The sequence below is a fragment of the Styela clava genome, chromosome 1 (assembly GCF_964204865.1).
Source record: "Styela clava chromosome 1, kaStyClav1.hap1.2, whole genome shotgun sequence".
Taxonomy (NCBI): Eukaryota; Metazoa; Chordata; class Ascidiacea; order Stolidobranchia; family Styelidae; genus Styela; species Styela clava.
The window spans coordinates 30260220-30282335 of record NC_135250.1 but is presented as its reverse complement, the minus strand read 5'-3'; the positions used below and the strand labels follow the sequence as shown (position 1 = coordinate 30282335).

Genomic DNA, 22116 nt, shown 5'->3' with positions numbered 1-22116 from the left:
CGTGGGGTTGTTCACGTAACCGCTGGTCGGTTACGCCTTACGGCTTCCTCTACCATCAAGTCCATGCTTCAACCAACTACCTCAATGTGATCAAACCCTGTCATAACCCATAACCTCGCAGAATGCTATTTCCGCGACCCTGAAAAGCTGTTAGTATTGTGACTTTTTAACGCTTATTTTGAGTGTTTTGGAGAGTGGGCGCTTGTAAACTGGTTTAGAGATGTACCGATGTATCGGTATCGGCAATATCGGTCATTTTTACGGTATCAGCCATGTATCGGTATCGGTGAGATTAAGGCCGATATTTCCGATATATTTACTTTTTTGAAATGGTCCAGAATGTTTTAAAGATAAGTTGGAATACTACTTTTTAATTTATTTTTTGTCTGGAGACATCGTGAGCTATGAGCCATACATGTCCCCACCCCCGCGAGAGAATAGGATTCACGTGTTTTTAGCTATTTATCAGCTAAATTAGCTCAACTAATTTGGCTATTTTCGCTGTCAAATTTTTATATTGACATTTTTAATATTACATAGTAATCATGAAGAAATACATCAACACGGCACATAACAAAAAGCAATTAGACGCCCAGTTTTAAATCATACAGTGGAATTGGGGTCCTTATTAACGGCACATGGACTTTTGGCACGGGTATAATTTCTGACTGTTTGTCGTCAAGTACGAGTATCATTTAGTCCGTCGACATCAATAAACTAAATTCCGACACAATTATCCCTCTACGCAGGTATTAATTTTGTTTAACTACACAATTTCTTTATAGATATATTGACATGACCGCCTAGCCCTAGACTGTCACAAAATATATGATAGCAATTGTATAATAATATAAAATAGTGAAGTAAAAAAAAACGTCCTCGACGGTTATAGGTATCCTTCTTTTGGTCGGTGCTGATTGATATTCTTTCATGTTGGCTTTGACTTACTTATTGCGTCGACGATTACGATTAGCCACGAAATGAAATATTTGAAAAATGCTTTTAACTTGATCGTAGGACGGCGGCTCTAGAATGTGTGGGTGATATTCGATATTCTTTTAAACACGAATAACGATTTTTGAAGGTCGCGATATTAACATTAAATTCATATTGGACATCCCGGCTTATGAGTTTCAATTGAACACCGAGATTACTAGCGTTACTGTACAACGTATCTTAATCTGTTAAAGCAGATGGATACCAAACATGGCGCGGCGGTGTGGCTCAACGGGCTAAGCGTTAGGAATACGCTCGCCACTGCACCTCTAACTACTCTGCGTGGGTTCGCAGGTTCGAATCCCATGCAGGGATGGTTATGTGCGAGAGGATTGCTGGACTCCTCGCCGTCGTTGGGTGGTTCACGTAACCGCTGGTCGGTTACGGCTTCCTCCACCACCAAGTCCATGCCTCCGAAAACAAACAATACAGTAAAACTAATCCCATACCCGACTTGGAATGGTAACGGGACGAGAGGCCGTGGTTCGCCATATGGATAAGCTGTCTTATCGGCTTTCCTCTCCCCCGGGATAAATATGTAAATCCTATCCTATTAATTTCACATTATGCGACATATATATCTATTTTTTTCGATCTGAAAGATTGTGTACTATGAACAACGCTCAAAGACCATTGTTTTAACCCGTCTGCCCTACACAACACACCTAATTAAGTAATATTTACATAGTATCGGTATCGGAATATCGGCCTTTTTGTAGTATCGGCGTATCGGTGTTTTTAGCTGGTATCGGTATCGGCGACAAAAGTGGTATCGGTACATCTCTAAACTAGTTTATATGTTTTAAAAACCATCCCTTTTTTATAATAATATTCAAACACGTGCTCCTTACGGGTACTGACAGCTACTTTTGGGGTAGTCTACTGCAGCTATTCTGGGACAGATTATCGAATATTGCAACTAAACTATGGCTCCCTGAAAGACATAATTACAACTGAGGTAATTAATTTACAACTAATTATTGAAAACACATCCGAAAACTAACAAATAGATAGATAAGTATTTGTTCAGGATGGTTCATCGACCAGCGGTTACGGCTTCCTCTACCACCTAGTCCGTGATCTGAAACAAACAACTTGCAAACTAATCTCATACCCGACGTGGTCTGTCTGAAGTGGTAATCGAATGAGAGGCCGTAGTTCACCATATGACTGTATGATTAAGCTGTCTTATCTCCGGTGCTCCCGAAGTATGCGCACCAAAATGTCGCATAACCTGAACCCTAACCTGAGTTCAGGTTGTGCGCCATCTTGGTGCGCATACTTCAAGAGGTTCCATATATTATAAGTCATATCCTAAGGTGTAGTTGGTGCATCGTACGTTACAATTGGCATATCAACTTTATTATTACCCTGCGTGGGTTCGAATAATGTGGGAGATAATAATGTGCGAGCGGATTGATGTCCTGATCGCCGTCGTGTGGTGGTTCACAGCAAAGTTCATGACCCTTTGTTCACGGCAAAAAAGATCATTTTTCATCTATAACCGCTTATTTGCCATAACTTGAAGAGATCTCTCCTAAGTGTAAAAGCGCAGTGGTGTGGCTCATCTTGATAAGCATTAAGAGATATGCGCTACCGCACCTCTGCGTGGGATCGCAGGTTATAATCCTATGCCGGGAAAGTTGAGCGCGAGGATTACTGGACTCCTCGCTGCCGTAGGGTGTTTCACGTAACCGCTGGTCGGTTACGCTTCCTCCATCATCAACTTCATGCTTTCGGAAAAAAATAACTGGCTAACTAATCTCATACCCGATATGAACTGGCCACCAAACCAGAGACCGTGGTTCGCCATATGATTAAAACTTCTCCTAAATGGGTAAGCATGGCGGTGTGGGTCATCGTGCTAAGCGTTAGGAATACTCTATCCTACCCTAAATAGGCACAAGGGTCCAGCGATTAAAATATTTCCCGTTCGAATTCCATGCTTACCAGCTTACTCAAGGTGAAATAAATTTGGTACGCAATACCGAATGGGAAAATTATGTTTTTTTTCAAAAATAAAAGTACTTTTTTAAATATCTCTGGATATCAGTGGCCGCTGTACATGGTTTCGTACCGAAAGGCACTAAGCATCATTTAAAAAAAATGAGACAAAGACTTTGAACTCTGACCGCACCCAAGATTACTCGTTGAATAAGCCACATGAATTATCTAGTCCAGAGTATATATTTTCTGCAAAAATGTATATAAAATTTAGGATAGGCCTAAAGGTGAAAATTTATGCATAATTATCCGTACATGATTTCAACTCAACGGACGAAGGATTCAGAAAAATAATTGATAAATGAATTGAACTTGTAAAACAAATAAAGTACAAAAGCCAAAATTAATAATTTTTGCATAAAATTAGCTGAACATTCTTAAACAATAGGTGCTGTAAATTGTAAAACCAAATTTTTTTTAAATGTAATTAATTCAAAATAGTTAACTATAACACTACTTAAATCCACTTCGTTAATCTTTGTGACCGTTCCCTACCATACTGAGTATACATTGCTACACTAGAAAATACAGAAAAACTAAACTACTCTAGTAATGTGAAATTCCATCTTCATTTCTGAGTCTGTTTAGCCACTTGCAGTGATTTCTGTCGGTTTTGTGTGATTACTTTCCTGGAAATGTAACAATTATAAATTAGAGCAGGAGAAGATATTGTGCATGGAAAAATTGCCATATTAGGACAAGGTTGAATCTAATTCCGCCCCTGTTTCCCAAATTCATGTTAGACTAAATCTGATGCCAGATACATGAGAACTATATTTTGACCATAAAAACTTTGTCATTTCCAATTTTTCTTTGTTTAAGTTGAAACTTTAGCTTTACAGTCCAAAATTTTGACACTTGTTCAAAGCAACTCGAAAGTACAACTAAGCCCAGTAAAAACTTTGATTTGGGACCCCACTCCACGTCCACAGTGTTATCAATGACCTGACTATTATATAGTGTAATAAGTGCAATTACCACATTTATTACAATGCCAGGGACTCTTTTTTCTTCTGTAGATTCCTGTGTAGATGACTGATCTGAAATAAAAAAAAATATATTTGAGCAACATCCAATGCATAAATGCAAATACCTAAATAGGTGCCATGTTTTCAGTAAAAGGTACTTATAGAGTACATTGTTCATGATATCCTGAAAAATATACAAGGATTGGAGTTATAGGGCATCATTTCTAATTGAAAAATTAAAAATAGCCAAAAAATCAACATTATTTCATCACTATTTTTCTACCTTTTGCATAATCAATCAGCTTCAAGAGTTCGACCATTTTCAACGTGCCTTTGAATTCCTCCGCAACCTCTTTGCTTTCTATGAACTTGAGATCCCTGGCTTCAGAAATTCCAAGCTCATCACACTTGAAAAGTAGGCTCTTCATTTTTGCATCATCAAATCTCTTCCCGAATATTTTCAATAATTCCACATGAAAGCTAGAATTCCATAGTTCGGGCAAAGCTAAAAATGTCAGTGTCAATATTCTGAGATGCTGTTTTAGACTTTAAAACGGAGATGGAAGGAAAGGAGTGCTGTAAGTCGGGAGTCTAAAGTTAACCCAGAATCAGGGCCAGAAATGTTTCAACCATGGGTAGATTGTATATGTTCCCCAAAAACCATGGTTAAATTTGCTTTACATTACAGATAACTTTTTATTTTACCTTAAGCTAAATTTTTTGGAGAACACCTTTCTCAAAGGAACGTTGGCTTAAAACTGGAAGCCATAAAAGGTGTTGTGATAAGCCGGTTGTGCACAAAGCACAAAGTAAAATCATACAGAATTTCTTTATTATTAATTTTACCTTCTAATTTCTTGGTGTTCCACGGGGCTGGATAAAAAGCGCAGGCATAAAAAGTTTGTGAAACGCTGTTCTATACAACATTTGTATCATTACTTTCATTTATAATTTTATCAATGAACAGGTCAGACTCACCACTATCATCTGTAAATTTCCTTAATCCAGCTTCTGAATATTGAGCAACTGATGTTCCACCACCGATTAAAGCTTTGCTTTCATCATCATCTATGTACCTCCAAGGATATGGATCTGAGAAAATTACTCGGTTTGTTAGCAATGGTTTCCTAATATCTAAGCTGGCATTGCAAGTTACATATCTCGAGTTAGGATAGGATTTACATATTTATGCTGTGGGAAAGGAAAGCCACTAAGGCGGCTTAACCATATGGCTAACAAAGGCCTCTCAACCGGTTACAATTCTATGGCGATTATGGGATTAGTTAGTTATTTGTTTTCGGAAGCATGGACTTGATGGTGGAGGAAGCCGTAACCGACCAGCGGTTACGTGAACCACCCTATGGCGACGAAGAGTCCAGCAATCCTCTCACACATACCTATCCCGTCATGGGATTCGGAACTGTGAATCCACGCAGAGTAATTAGAGGTGCGATGGCGAGCGTATTCCTAACGCTTAGCACGATGAGCCACACCGCACAGTTCCCTATCCTTTCCCCCCTAACTACGGATATGCCAACCTAGTTATTTTGAAAATAGTACATATTGCTAGATGTCAGTGGTTGGTCGTACAGCACCTTGCTCAGAGCAGAATGTGGTAATATGCATCATAGGAAAAATTCACATAATTGGAAACATAGGAACTAGTTTTATATCAAATTGTTTCACCAGCTTATCTCAAAAAACAACTAGTTGAACATAAAAAATGTGGTCTTGTTTAGTAGAAAATATTATTGAAATATCATCACTAAATAGTGCAATATTGTTACATATCTACCCGAATTGCCCAAGAAAAAAAAAACAGCATAACAGTTCTTACCATACATTGCAGTTCGCACATGATCCTTTGCTAAGAGTTCTAAACTCTCTAGACCGCCATGAAGAGATTTCACCCCCAACAAATAGGAATGGCCAGCTTCAAGGCCATCAACGACACAAAACCTATTGGTTGTTGATTTTATGACTTCTTTCCCAGTTCCGAGGTCATGTGCTGTAACAATGTACCCATCTGCTTCCTCGCCAGGATCATACGAGGCAAATATCTGAGTACTCGGTGATTTGGGCCCTTCCTTGATAATGAGGTTTTTTGGTGCTGAAAACAATTAAACACATACTGGTACCTTTGAAACTAACAACATTAATATTTGATAAAAAGATGTGAGATTGTCCTAACCAACAATGACAATTACACAAGCATAAAAAGTCCTGGCCGAAATGTTTTATTTAGATTCTGATCATTTTGAGCTAGATTTGTCAATTGAACAATTTGCTTTCGATTCGTCAAGCAATGCTACCAATAGAAAAATTCTACCTTATCTCTTTAAGAATGATGTAAAAACTTACTGCAAATTTTTTTTCTTTGTTGCTCGTCGAATGCTTCTTTCTTATACATATCTTCAAATGCTTTTTCTGCAATCTCTTGACTACAACTGAACAAGGATAAGTATGTATTATTATTTTTTTGAGACAAATGACAAGCGTCGAAGCTTCGATGTATTATTATATTTCAGTAATATTTGAATGCATGTTAATAAATGTTTGCTTGATCGAAAAAAAAACATATTCGAGAATAATTGGCGCGGCGGTGTGGCTAATCATGCTAAGAGCACCTCTGATTACTCTGTGTGAGTTCGCAGGTCCGAATCCAATGCGGATAGTATGTTCGAGAGGATTGCTGGACTCCTCGTCGCCGTAGGGTGCTTCACGTAACCGTTGGTGGATTAGAATAGTACGGGTATTTTCATTTTACTAAACTTACATTTCCACTGACACTATTTTGACTCCTCCTAGTTGTTTGATAATCTTGTCTTGATAATCTGAATATCCAGCTGTAACTCCCATAGTTTCCAGATGACTCTCAATTTTTTCGAATTTTCTTTGCAACTTTGAAGTCAGTTCTCCACTGTTGACAAACTGCTCAAATTCAATTTCGCCGTCAATTGGAATCACCACCTCATATATAGCACACTTATGTGCGAACGGTAATGCTCTCAAACTGATGGTTTTTTTTAATAACAGGGATGTTACACCAATCGCTGCAACAGCTACACCACCAGTAATGCATCCCATCATAAATTTACTATCCGAATTTGTTTTCAATTTCCATTCTCTGCATTTAATGAAGTCTTCATGCTTCACTTCTAGTGTATTATCATCATATTTAACCTCAATATGTCTTGTTTTGTCTCTAAAATCAAATACAAATGGAATGGACGGTATGCCCGGCCCCATACTGTTATTTTATTTATTTTTTTAATATGTGTTGATATAAGAATACAGTAAGATTCATCACATTACACGTCATCATCCAATATGATTCCCATCATTATTATTGTATGTTCCATTCAGCATTAGTATCATCCAATTTTTTCAAATACATATTATTAATATAATCAAATATTTAGGTTATTAACAATAGTTACATAAAAAACAAAAATGACAATTAGCAAATGAATAATTCACACTATTGATAATAAATTAATTTAAAACAATCTTAGCTTACATCTATCAAAAACATTGGCATAATATATTAACATATTTGTTACCATTCCTATGCCTTTCTAAACTAAGTCTGTGTTTCAACCCCCTCTTGATTTTTTCTTTCACCTTTGTTACATCTGGAGTAACTCCTTGAAATATAACATCATTTCGTTCCATCCATACTTCAAACCTAACATCTGTAACTGAAATTACCAGGACTAAATCTAATCAGGCACATCTGTACTCACGTGCCATCATCAAGTCATCCATAGTACAAAAAACCCAGATACTGCAACATACATGGTCATACCACATACCGACACCATTTTCCGAACCTGCCTTGAAACCATGGCATATCTGCCGCGGTAACGGCAGTACTTTTTTTTTTTTTTTAATTTATTAGACATGTTCATTTTTAAACATACTAAATTTATACACACTTGATTTATAGTTCAAATACAATTCCTTAGTATTTCAAATTCTCTGACAAAATTTGGTGATTTTCTATTTTTTTCAATGTTGAGTCTGTAACTGATTGCAGTTTTTATTTGTTTGAAAACTAAGTGCTGATTAGGGGGACTACCTTCGAATATAACAGAATTTCTTTGTATCCATATTTTATATCTAGTGATTGAAAATGTATAATAATAATATCTAAATCTCGTCTTGTAATGTTGGAATGTAACAAATAGCTTAAATCCAATAAAACACAAGATTCATAATCTTTCAAAAGTCTGGCATTATTTAATTTCCTACCAGTATTTTCCATAAAATCAAAAACATAATCAAAATATTCACAACTCATAAATAGATGGCTAACAAATTCTGGTTCTTTTCCACATAACACACACATATCATTTCCTGCTATATTTCTTATTCCAGGTTTTGTTTTTACTGGTAAAATATCCCACATTAACTTGAAATTAAAGGTTTTCATATAGTTTGCCAGAATATTATTATGAATATTCTCACATGCAATATTTAAATTACAATTGCGTAGAAAAATTAATCTGTCCCCAGTCATAGAAATAACAATTTTTTTATAAATAGTTTTATGCATACCTTCTTTTATATCTGTACTACTTATGTTATGCTTTCTTAAAAATTCTAATATTAATCTATACTCACTTTGAGGACAAAATCTATGTGAACATGTATTTTTAGTTCTAATCCCCCAAAATGTACTAAGTTGTTGTCCAATATTGTATTCAACAAAGGACATACAAATATTATTGTAATTCTCATTATAATCACATTTTCCAGCTTCATAATAATCCAAGACACTAATTATGTACATGCACATTGTAAAAATGGGTATGTCAATAATATCATAACCCCCCAAATTTTTTGGTTTTCACAAATTCCCTATTTTCAGTATGCTTCTTCCATTGAATACAAATTTTTCCACCATGTCATTCACTCTTTTTCCTATAGAATTTGGCATCGGAAATACTTTCGATAAATATAGAAACTGCGGCAACACCTTTAATTTTACTAATATACATTTGCCCTCTAAAGTCAACTTGATATCCTGTAATTCTCTTACAACATTTTTTGCTTCCTCTAAACATTTCATCCAATTAATTTGACACATATCTTTATTCCCAAATGGGTGCTCCCGAAGTATGCGAACCAAGATGGCGGACATCAGAACGTAACGTGGATAACAGGTTAGGGTTAGGCGATAATTTTTTTCCAATTTTCCTTATTTTAGTCCTATTATCAGTTCGAAGACTAGCCAAGAGTCTCCCGTAGTATTTATGCCTAAAATTATGGCCTAACCCTAATCTAGTACACATATTACATTCCGATGTCCGCCATCTTGGTTCGCATACTTCGGGAGCCCCCCCAAATGTAACATTTAATATTTCCATGGATTCAACTTCATTGATGTCTTGTTGCGGATTTATTTGTCTCCAAATCCCAATTCTCATTAATTTTGTTCTAGATTTGTTCAATTTCATCATGTTGCTATTTCATGCCTTTCAATAACTTTCAATGCTTCTTTTATAGAATTTTCTTTACCTAATGCCAGAGTCACGTCATCAGCAAATCCAAGACTTTTCAATTTATTATTTTCTGGTACAACAATTTCACGAATATTATTTTCTGTGTTTATATATATTAGAAGTGGTTCTATTGCAATTATAAAAATAAACATACCAATTGGATCATCTTGACGAATTCCTCTTTCAAATTTAATTTTAGAAGTCAAGTATCCATTTAACCCAAAGTTGCTGAATTTTCTCTCGACTTCACAGCCGTTAAACAAAGGACAGCAAGAAAGAAAAATGAAGCACAACTTGACGACACTCAGATATATCTCGGATCCAAATATTTTAAAGAGAAATGAAAGTTCTGTAAGTGCAATGAAGCTGAAAGCAGACAGCTGTGACAGAAATCATTTAAAAAAAAAGTGCCAAAAATAGTCATGAATGGTTTTTCCAATTAAAAATTATTATGGACTGAATTCCTACTAAATTTCATTGAGTGAAAGAGAAAGTAGTCCGGTTAACTTTTTGCACAAACTCAATTCAATGTTAATATTGAGGAACATACGAGAATAAAAAAAGATTTGGGGATTATGCAGTTCAGATGACAGGTAACAATGTGTTTTGTATATTTTATTCTGAGGAAAGCTCTAGGCTGGCAGTCACTGATGGTCACATAGCTAAAAAAAAAACACCAGACATGTAAGTAAATCCAAAATCAATAAAACGATTGTTTTTGGGCTCAAGTTAAACCAATTTTCTTAATTCAACAGTTGAATTCTTATTTCAGTAGCTGTTTGGTTTATAAACTGCACAAAGTCCGAAGTGGATCGAGTGTTTTCCTGACTTCACAGCTATAGACAACACGCATATAAACATTCGTGATATATAATAAACAATAAAGATAGATAGTTTCACCAAACATACAACACTATATGCTTGCATGGTGATTTTGGTGTTTCCAATAACATTGCAGCTTATAGACTTATAGAGTCGCCATGGCTGCTTGTCTAGAGCTTTTCTCAAGAGAAAATAACTCGACCACATTGTTTCCTGTCGTCTGATCTGCATTTACCCCCAAACAATTCCATTCATGTATGTTTCTCAATATCCAGATTAAATTTGGGAGAGTTTATGCAAAAGGTAACTGGGCTACTTTAACATTTCTTTTACGCAATGTAACTGAAGTGTAACATACTGTAACTCAAACAAAGATGTTAATATTACAAGTACAACTAGGTAGTATTCATCCATCCATTCTATACAACTAGTTACTTGTGTAACTAGTACAATTGCACGAGCATTTACTCAAGAATATTGAGTGTTCTTTAACATATTCTCTCTGAACTAGACTCTGCACAAACAACTACTCAAAATAAAGTCCCAACTAAAGTCCCTAGATTTTGACTAAAATAGTTATGGCCATGATCAAACAATGAGGGACTTAAATAAAGCTAAATAAAAATAAAACGACCTGTTAGATATGATTTTGCCCGCCTTTTTTGTTTCTAAAACTTTTCATTATTTACGTTCCATCCACACATTTTCAACGTATTTTTTGAATAAAAGATATTTTCAATACCACAAAGATTTATCGCCAACACTTAGGGCCGTACATTTTTGCGTAAAAGCCTTGTGACCTACCCTAGTTTGTGTAGGACACGCTGATATATTTTGAATGTATATCACATACAATACCACAATCCACTGCCAAATAGGGGCGTACACGTTTATTCTGTTAACATTTCTTTTACGGATTGTAACTGAAGTGTAACCAACTGTAACTTAAACAAAGATGTTAATATTACCAATAGGTAGTATTCACACCCATAAGAAGTAGGCTACACAGGGTACTAAACTACATCCGCATACAATTGTGAATACATTACAATTGTAATTTTATGATTGGTTATGTACTGATTTATTAGTGTGATTTTCTACCATTCTGCCATTGGGGGCGGATTTAGTTTAGTACCCTGTGTAGCCTACTTCTTATGCATGTGTCATTCCTAAATAACAATTCTTAAATTTTATATGAAAGACAATTTAATCCAGCTTATTCAATGACATACCGGTACCTTTTAAATTCCTCATAAAACAGCTTACGTTTGACAGCAAACTTGATCATATATACATTACAAACTCATTATCTGAACTTCATGATGAAAGAAACTAGAATACCAATCTCAAAATCCAATTTCTATTTCATAAAACAAAATTATTTCAAAATATGACATAATGTTTTCTTTTTAGTCTAAACTTATATTTGCAGCTCTTTTTATCGTTGATAATAAACTACTACTTTCTCCGGGTAAAATACCAGCTAGATTGTGAAAAGCCAAAAAAGCACACGCGACCAATTTCAGCGTTCCACTCATACTTGTCCATCGATTATTGAAATTAATATAAGATGGTATTTATCAGACTTCACCAGACAACAAATTCTTCGCCAATAAGGTGAGAAGATTGTTTTATGATTTTTCGGCGATAAGTCATAGCGGTCTAGAAATTATATTTCAATTATTTTACAAACTATGGGAACACTATTCTATTCGACCTCCATCGATGTCCTTATACGTATTCTTTTACTGAAACAAAACAAAAGTGATGAAACAACAACAAAACAACGTCCCCCGACGCGCTGTTAACAATACTACGTTGAAGCGTGATATTTGTTTTCACTCTTTTCGAAGTATGCTTTACTGACACCAGTACCAAGCCTGAACGATGTTCAACTATTGCTGATTTGTAATATTATTTCGGCCTATGGTAATCCAGTAGCTTGGTGTTGTGTTTTTATAGAGGTAGACAATGTCTACCTAATGTGTGAGAGGTAAACTGATATTCCAAAGTTTGCTTTATGATGTTAAAAACCTACCCCGGAAAGAGAGAGACCATTTCAGGGTCGCGACCCCGAGGATGGGAAGGATAGGATTTACATATTTATCCCGGGGGAGAGGAAAGCCGATAAGACGGCTTATCCATATGGCGAACCACGGCCTCTCGTCCGGTTACCATTCCAAGTCGGGTATGGGATTAGTTATATTGTTTGTTTGCGGAAGCATGGACTTGGTGGTGGAGGAAACCGTAACCGACCAGCGGTTACGTGAACCACCCAACGACGGCGAGGAGTCCAGCAATCCTCTCGCACATAACCATCCCTGCATGGGATTCGAACCTGCGAACCCACGCAGAGTAATTAGAGGTGCGGTGGCGAGCGTATTCCTAACGCTTAACCCGTTGAGCCACACCGCCAAACCATATTTGTTTGAAAACTAAGTGCTGATTAGGGGGACTACCTTCGAATATAACAGAATTTCTTTGTATCCATATTTTATATCTAGTGATTGAAAATGTATAATAATAATATCTAAATCTCGTCTTGTAATGTTGGAATGTAACAAATAGCTTAAATCCAATAAAACACAAGATTCATAATCTTTCAAAAGTCTGGCATTATTTAATTTCCTACCAGTATTTTCCATAAAATCAAAAACATAATCAAAATATTCACAACTCATAAATAGATGGCTAACAAATTCTGGTTCTTTTCCACATAACACACACATATCATTTCCTGCAATATTTCTTATTCCAGGTTTTGTTTTTACTGGTAAAATATCCCACATTAACTTGAAATTAAAGGTTTTCATATAGTTTGCCAGAATATTATTATGAATATTCTCACATGCAATATTTAAATTACAATTGCGTAGAAAAATTAATCTGTCCCCAGTCATAGAAATAACAATTTTTTTATAAATAGTTTTATGCATACCTTCTTTTATATCTGTACTACTTATGTTATGCTTTCTTAAAAATTCTAATATTAATCTATACTCACTTTGAGGACAAAATCTATGTGAACATGTATTTTTAGTTCTAATCCCCCAAAATGTACTAAGTTGTTGTCCAATATTGTATTCAACAAAGGACATACAAATATTATTGTAATCCTCATTATAATCACATTTTCCAGCTTCATAATAATCCAAGACACTAATTATGTACATGCACATTGTAAAAATGGGTATGTCAATAATATCATAACCCCCCAAATTTTTTGGTTTTCACAAATTCCCTATTTTCAGTATGCTTCTTCCATTGAATACAAATTTTTCCACCATGTCATTCACCCTTTTTCCTATAGAATTTGGCATCGGAAATACTTTCGATAAATATAGAAACTGCGGCAACACCTTTAATTTTACTAATATACATTTGCCCTCTAAAGTCAACTTGATATCCTGTAATTCTCTTACAACATTTTTTGCTTCCTCTAAACATTTCATCCAATTAATTTGACACATATCTTTATTCCCAAATGGGTGCTCCCGAAGTATGCGAACCAAGATGGCGGACATCAAAACGTAACGTGGATAACAGGTTAGGGTTAGGCGATAATTTTTTTCCAATTTTCCTCATTTTAGTCCTATTATCAGTTCGAAGACTAGCCAAGAGTCTCCCGTAGTATTTATGCCTAAAATTATGGCCTAACCCTAATCTAGTACACATATTACATTCCGATGTCCGCCATCTTGGTTCGCATACTTCGGGAGCCCCCCCAAATGTAACATTTAATATTTCCATGGATTCAACTTCATTGATGTCTTGTTGCGGGTTTATTTGTCTCCAAATTCCAATTCTCATTAATTTTGTTTTAGATTTGTTCAATTTCATCATGTTGCTATTTCATGCCTTTCAATAACTTTCGATGCTTCTTTTATAGAATTTTATTTACCTAATGCCAGAGTCACGTCATCAGCAAATCCAAGACTTTTCAATTTATTATTTTCTGGTACAACAATTTCACGAATATTATTTTCCGTGTTTATATATATTAGAAGTGGTTCTATTGCAATTATAAAAATAAACATACCAATTGGATCATCTTGACGAATTCCTCTTTCAAATTTAATTTTAGAAGTCAAGTATCCATTTAACCCAAAGTGGCTGAATTTTCTCTCGACTTCACAGCCGTTGAACAAAGGACAGCAAGAAAGAAAAATGAAGCACAACTTGACGACACTCAGATATATCTCGGATCCAAATATTTTAAAGAGAAATGAAAGTTCTGTAAGTGCAATGAAGCTGAAAGCAGACAGCTGTGACAGAAATCATTTAAAAAAAAAGTGCCAAAAATAGTCATGAATGGTTTTTCCAATTAAAAATTATTATGGACTGAATTCCTACTAAATTTCATTGAGTGAAAGAGAAAGTAGTCCGGTTAACTTTTTGCACAAACTCAATTCAATGTTAATATTGAGGAACATATGAGAATAAAAAAAGATTTTGGGATTATGCAGTTCAGATGACAGGTAACAATGTGTTTTGTATATTTTATTCTGAGAAAAGCTCTAGGCTGGCAGTCACTGATGGTCACATAGCTAAAAAAAAAACACCAGACATGTAAGTAAATCCAAAATCAATAAAACGATTGTTTTTGGGCTCAAGTTAAACCAATTTTCTTAATTCAACAGTTGAATTCTTATTTCAGTAGCAGTTTGGTTTATAAACTGCACAAAGTCCGAAGTGGATCGAGTGTTTTCCTGACTTCACAGCTATAGACAACACGCATATAAACATTCGTGATATATAATAAACAATAAAGATAGATAGTTTCACCAAACATACAACACTATATGCTTGCATGGTGATTTTGGTGTTTCCAATAACATTGCAGCTTATAGACTTATAGAGTCTCCATGGCTGCTTGTCTAGAGCCTTTCTCAAGAGAAAATAACTCGACCACATTGTTTCCTGTCGTCTTATCTGCATTTACCCCCAAACAATTCAATTCATGTATGTTTCTCAATATCCACATTAAATTTGGGGCGAGTTTATGCAAAAGGTAACTGGGCTACTTTAACATTTCTTTTACGCAATGTAACTGAAGTGTAACCAACTGTAACTTAAACAAAGACGTTAATATTACAACTAGGTAGTATTCATCCATCCATTCTATACAACTAGTTACTTGTGTAACTAGTACAATTGCACGAGCATTTACTCAAGAATATTGAGTGTTCTTTAACATATTCTCTCTGAACTAGACTCTGCACAAACAACTACTCAAAATAAAGTCCCAACTAAAGTCCCTAGATTTTGACTAAAATATCTATGGCCATGATCACACAATGAGGGACTTAAATAAAGCTAAATAAAAATAAAACGATTTGTTAGATATGATTTTGCCCGCCTTTTTTGTTTCTAAAACTTTTCATTATTTACGTTCCATCCACACATTTTCAACGTATTTTTTGAATAAAAGATATTTTCGATTTACTACTTGATATTTGTAGCCTATTGCTAGCTAGATATTTTCCAGGTGGGGTGCGAGACTTGACAAATTCTTCCAAGGGGGTTAAAAAGTTCAAGAACCTCTGATACAAAAGAAAGCCCATTAGCGCAATACTGGCAAAAAACGATCTAGAAAAGCAAGTTTAATAATAGTGGCGAAATTTACTGGCATTTGATCACAATTAAACAGCATGGACCATGGGTGGGCACGGTTTTTAAACCAGGGGCCAAAAATTTTGCCCATTTAGACTGACGGGCCATAAAAGTGTGACGTAAAAAGTTACATTTTATGAGCAATATTACCAGTGTTACATAGCAAAGGTAGAAAACAATACGCCTCGTGTCAAATCTAATTTGAGCGCAATCTCAACGAATTACTTAAGGTATTTTAGCTAAAACATCAAAATTTGATTTCAGTTTGGTTGTGTCAACATCAGGCGGGCCAGATTGAATTACCCAACGGGCCGGATTTGGCCCGCGGGCCGTACTTCGCCCATGTCCGATATAGACTCAGATTTAAATATAAACTTGCGGAATCCCTTGACTGTACTGGTGGAAGCTCGATCGAAAACCACTAGAGGCATATCCGTTTTAGTGGTGTTACTGGTTGCCTTTCTATAAACACTCCTTCACATAGCGCAAATCCATGCACAGTTTATAAATGCATGATTTACACTCATCAATGTTTCACAATCTTTTTTAACACAACAGGATAAGTTATCTATATCACAAAGTATATAAACTGAATTCTGGGTGGGATTTAGACCATGAAAGGGCCCTAGGGCCTAGGCTATTCCATTTGTGAGGCCCTTCCATATTTTTTGGCTCAGAATTTCTCTCTGAACAACATCACATGTCATTGCTTAATGTTTAAAATATGAGTGCATTAAACTCTTCGTTCTTTTCATTCTCCCCATTTATGAGTGTAAATTTTTAATTAAATGAATAAAAATTCAACTAAGGCAGTTTTGCTTTTAATTTCTAATTTCTTTCCTTTGCGCTTGCTAGCTCCACTTTCAAATCTTTTACTCACAATAAATTTGAGGTTCGAAAAACTATGAAATAAGATTATTGCTTGATCTAAACGCAGGTTAGCAATACCAAGACGTCTCATAATAAGATAAGTCGATAACATTAGTAAATTTCAATTGATAAAACGTATAATTTACCACACTAACAGTAAGCAACACAATGTCTATTGGTTATTTCAGCAACATATCCACTATCGATACTGTTTTTTGCAGAGTAGACTACGGTACTTTAACATAGAAGCTTCCAGCAGAATGCGCATAATAATTGCCTTTATTATGATGCAAACGACGTAATAATGGCTGTTTACAACGTGGGTGAAACCAGTTGTGTATAGAATTTTCTACTCTGACAAGCTTAATATATATATACTATAGGTAGGGTTTAAACTTGCCAAGTTTTCAAAAGAATTACAAACTTCGGAACGGAATTTTGAGGCCCCTAGACGTTGACCCTCGGCTTCAGCCTGCCTAGCCTATTGGTAAATCCGGCCCTGACTGAATTCAATATTTATTTTTATGATGTTAATTTAAACTGATACTAATATAATGTCTCACATCCTTCAACCTAGATCACACGGTAATACAACCTTAACTCTTAATGGTATCTCCCCAATCAGTAGGATATATACAAGTTGTCCACAAAGTCCTTTTACAATTTCAATTTTGTTATGAAGTCAGTTTTCAATATATCTTAACTAAGTTTGTTGTTTTTTATTCAGTAATTTTTTAAAGTATTTTTACTATATTTAATAAATTTATGACGGCCTAAACAATATATGGTATCGATGAACTCTCTAAAAAAAATTAGGACGTCATGGACACCCTCTATATCTGTCAGTTAATCTACCCGCGTTAAGGTTTGTGACTTTGTAAAGTGTCACGTAGAGTCGTAGACAACGTTTTGATTGGCTGGTTTTTAAATTCACGATGTGTGTGACGTAATCTTGTTTAGGCCAATCACACCACACATCGATAGACAATAAAAGCTGTTGAGTTCTGTATGCTGTGTGTCCCTCATAGACAGCACATCTCCACTGTTTGACTGACTGTATATTGAATCAAATAAATATTACATACGTATTATTACAGAAAGTTATGTGAAAGAGCGCGACTGCCGAAAACGGAATTGGCGCCCAGGGCGAGACGCCGTATTAAACTTCCGTGTCAACACACGCTTTAAATGTTCATTGCGAAGGAGTGAAAAGCGATTAAAACGGCTTACTCAAATGGCGAACCACGGCCTCTCATTCGGTTACCAGTCCATGTCGGGTATGGGGTTAGCTAGTTATTTGTTTTCGGAAGCATAACTTAATGGTGGTGGAAGCCGTAACCGACCAGCGGTTACGTGAACCACCCTGCGGCGGCGAGGAATCCACCAATCCTCTCGAACAGGAGTCCGCAACCTTTCGTCGCTCGCGGGCAAAAATTGAGTGTTGCAAGTCTTGGCGGGCCACATGTATTTTTAGAAAGTTAAAAACCGAACAGATAGCTGGTGAATCGCAATTTTTCCACACAAATCAGAAGTTGAAATTAAGACACCTACTTGTTGCATTACGCTTAATAGCTTTTCAACATCAAGTGACACACTGGATGCGCATCACTAATACAAGTCTAGCTTGTTCTGTTCATTTTCGAAAATAATTCTTCGCACACATATATATGTACTATCAAACATTGATTTGAGTTTTTTAGCATGGTTTGTCAAATTTGAATAGAGTTTTCTTTCAATAAGATACTTTTATAAAAATCAAGCAGTGATATACGAGGTGTGGCTAAAAAGAAACGAGACTGACGTCACAGATTGCGCAACACGATTAACCATTGGTAATCAACACTTTTACAGTGTGGTGTAATATGTGTTCTTTGTTCAACAGCTTTTTTGACACAATATCGCAATTATTTTTGCTCTTTAGGAGCCATAGGTGAATGTGATTAATTGCTTGTTGAAAAAAAAATTGCCGTGCGAGATCTGATTGAGTTTTTTGGCGATAGGGGGTTCAATTGCAGAATGACGATTGAGCAATGAATTAACATTAAATTTTGTGTCAAACTTGGAAAAATGCATGTCAACTGGGCAACATTTAATCGTTGAGCTTTCTGCTCCTCAGTCAACAGCCTTGGCACCATTTTGACACTCACCTTTCACAAGCCAAAAGTGTCAACCAAACTGGTGCGAACCGTTTTTTTTTGTCTTTTCCAACTTCGCAATGACGCGAATTGTTGAGCGACGGTCGCTGCGAATCAACTGCCTTTCACAACTGAACTCACAACTGATACCTTTTCGATGTTGGTATCAGTTGTGGAAGTGCAAGGCCTTCCTGACTTCGAATCATCCTCCACATCCTCCCTGCATCCCACAAATCGCTTGTGCCATTCAAAAACTCTTGTTCTGGACATGGAAGAATCTCCATAAACATCACACAATTTCTTCAAAGTCGCAGTCGCCGTTTTTCCAAGTTTGACACAAAATTTAATGTTAATTCATTGCTCAATCGTCATTCTGCAATTGAACCCCCTATCGCCAAAAAACTCAATCAGATCTCGCACGGCAATTTTTTTTTCAACAAGCAATTAATCACATTCACCTATGGCTCCTAAAGAGCAAAAATAATTGCGATATTGTGTCAAAAAAGCTGTTGAACAAAGAACACATATTACACCACACTGTAAAAGTGTTGATTACCAATGGTTAATCGTGTTGCGCAATCTGTGACGTCAGTCTCGTTTCTTTTTAGCCACACCTCGTATCTCTCGAATGAAATATGGATTTTATTTCCTCATTGCATTGCATTGAATATTTTCTTCGCCTAAGAACCAGCTGCACGCAGATCCACTTTTCTGTGTTTTGTTGTCATTTGTCTAATTATAATTGTTAAATTGTAGGCTCATTAAATAAACGAGTAGCCGTTTACTAAATTGTTAGGTCATAATAAAATTTAGTCCATACGTGTCTCGCAATAAATTCGTTTACGTAGAGAATATGATCGTTAAAACAACCGTTTTGCCGCTATAATTCAGTGAAGCGTCGCAGGCAGGCTCCACGCAACTCATTCCGCACATGGTCCAGAAAAAAAGGGGGGTCGATCCCGACCAAATGTAAAGAGACAAATCTTTTTCTGTACGAACTATAATGTTTTCGAAAAATAGAAACACCGGCTTAGGAAAACAGAAGCGGAAAAGCCGCCATTATTGGAAAATGGGAGAGAGGCCTGCGAAGTGTATCATTGATGGGCATGTATTTATTATTTATTGCAAAAAAGACACATCTCAGGGCTAAGTTACAGGCGACCACTGTGAGACAAACAATTTGCCCTAAAGTAAGGAAAACCTCATCTCTGAGGGGCAGACATTTATACGCACTCAATCTCGGAGCAAAAACTAAGGTGTTAGGCGGGCTTAACCCATTTCATAAAATGCAATTAGTAAAATTTACTGGTAAAATACAGAATAATTGGACAAACTGACTGGTAACACACCCATGCCCCTCCCCAAACCCAACAATGGCGATATAAAAGAAAGACAGAACAAAGAAGGACTGCGAAGTCGGAGTAATGTTTTCAACCCCCATATACCCTTCCCCCAACTCTGAATCAAAAATTAAATTTTGAATTGCCCAGAGTTGAAATACCATACATTTATAGTGATAGTCAAAGCAAAAATTTCATAGAGAAACGCGGAGCATTCCCAAAAGGCTATTAAAGACGGTTTACGTATATCAACGTTTTTGTTATTAAAATTTGGGCGCTTCCGAAGTATGTGCACCAAGATGAGGCACAACCTGAACCATGACCTGGTACACATACAATATTCAGGTTGTGCGCCATCTTGGTGCACATACTTCTGGAGGTCTAAAATTTGATTTTCTCGAGAGTTGCCATCAAAAAATTTTTAATCTTTAATCCAATCATTCCCAACAATATATTAAAAAAGATATACATAATGTCAGAAATTAGATTTTATCTAAAGCCGCAGTCAAAATTTTTATTTCAACTCTGGAGGCGCAGACATAATTTTTCAACCCAAAGTGGCTGAATTTTCCCTCGACTTCACAGCCGTTGAACAAAGGACAGCAAGAAAGAAAAATGAAGCACAACTTGACGACACTCAGAATATCTCGGATCCAAATATTTTAAAGAGAAATGAAAGTTGTGTGAGTGCAATGAAGCTGAAAGCAGACAGCTGTGACAGAAATCATTTAAAAAAAAGTGCCAAAAATAGTCATGAATGGTTTTTTCAATTAAAAATTATTATGGACTGAATTCCTACTAAATTTCATTGAGTGAAAGAGAAAGTAGTCCGGTTAACTTTTTGCACAAACTCAATTCAATGTTAATATTGAGGAACATATGAGAATAAAAAAAGATTTGGGGATTATGCAGTTCAGAGATGACAGGTAACAATGTGTTTTGTATATTTTATTCTGAGGAAAGCTCTAGGCTGGCAGTCACTGATCACATAGCTAAAAAAAAACCACCAGACATGTAAGTAAATCCAAAATCAATAAAACGATTGTTTTTGGGCTCAAGTTAAACCAATTTTCTTAATTCAACAGTTGAATTCTTATTTCAGTAGCTGTTTGGTTTATAAACTGCACAAAGTCCGAAGTGGATCGAGTGTTTTCCCTGACTTCACAGCTATAGACAACACGCATATAAACATTCGTGATATATAATAAACAATAAAGATAGATAGTTTCACCAAACATACAACACTATATGCTTGCATGGTGATTTTGGTGTTTCCAATAACATTGCAGCTTATAGACTTATAGAGTCTCCATGGCTGCTTGTCTAGAGCCTTTCTCAAGAGAAAATAACTCGACCACATTGTTTCCTGTCGTCTGATCTGCATTTACCCCCAAACAATTTCATCCATGTATGTTTCTCAATATCCACATTAAATTTGGGTGAGTTTATGCAAAAGGTAACTGGGCTACTTTAGCATTTCTTTTACGCAATGTAACTGAAGTGTAACCAACTGTAACTTAAACAAAGATGTTAATATTACAACTAGGTAGTATTCATCCATTCATTCTATACAACTAGTTACTTGTGTAACTAGTACAAGTGCACGAGCAATTACTCAAGAATATTGAGTGTTCTTTAACATATTCTCTCTGAACTAGACTCTGCACAAACAACCACTCAAAATTAAGTCCCAACTAAAGTCCCTAGATTTTGACTGGAATAGCTATAGCCATGATCAAACAATGAGAGACTTGGAGCTAAATAAAAATAAAACGATTTGTTCGATATGATTTTGCCCGCCTTATTTGTTTCTAAAACTTTTCATTATTTACGTTCCATCCACACATTTTCAACGTATTTT

At 35.8% G+C, this 22116-nt stretch overlaps 1 protein-coding gene across 1 annotated transcript; it reads right to left on the bottom strand.

Moving 5' to 3' along the window:
• Positions 1-3164: 3164 nt before the first annotated feature.
• On the bottom strand, positions 3165-7239 carry LOC120334783 (uncharacterized). The gene is made up of 7 exons (XM_078115433.1): positions 6745-7239; positions 6330-6415; positions 5806-6078; positions 4947-5060; positions 4252-4473; positions 3979-4040; positions 3165-3629 (listed from the first exon to the last, which is right to left on the bottom strand). The coding sequence occupies exons 1-7, from the start codon at positions 7215-7217 to the stop codon at positions 3585-3587; spliced, it is 1275 nt and encodes a 424-aa protein (XP_077971559.1). The 5' UTR covers positions 7218-7239; the 3' UTR covers positions 3165-3584.
• Positions 7240-22116: the final 14877 nt, after the last annotated feature.

Coding starts and splice junctions, on each gene's coding strand:
- LOC120334783 (XM_078115433.1), bottom strand. CDS start 7,217: ATGGGGCCGGGCATACCGTCCATTCCATTTGTATTTGATTTTAGAGAC. Junction 6,416..6,744: donor AAAATAGTGTCAGTGGAAAT/GTAAGTTTAGTA, acceptor ATCCTTGTTCAG/TTGTAGTCAAGAGATTGCAG. Junction 4,474..4,946: donor GAAATTTACAGATGATAGTG/GTGAGTCTGACC, acceptor TGACATTTTTAG/CTTTGCCCGAACTATGGAAT.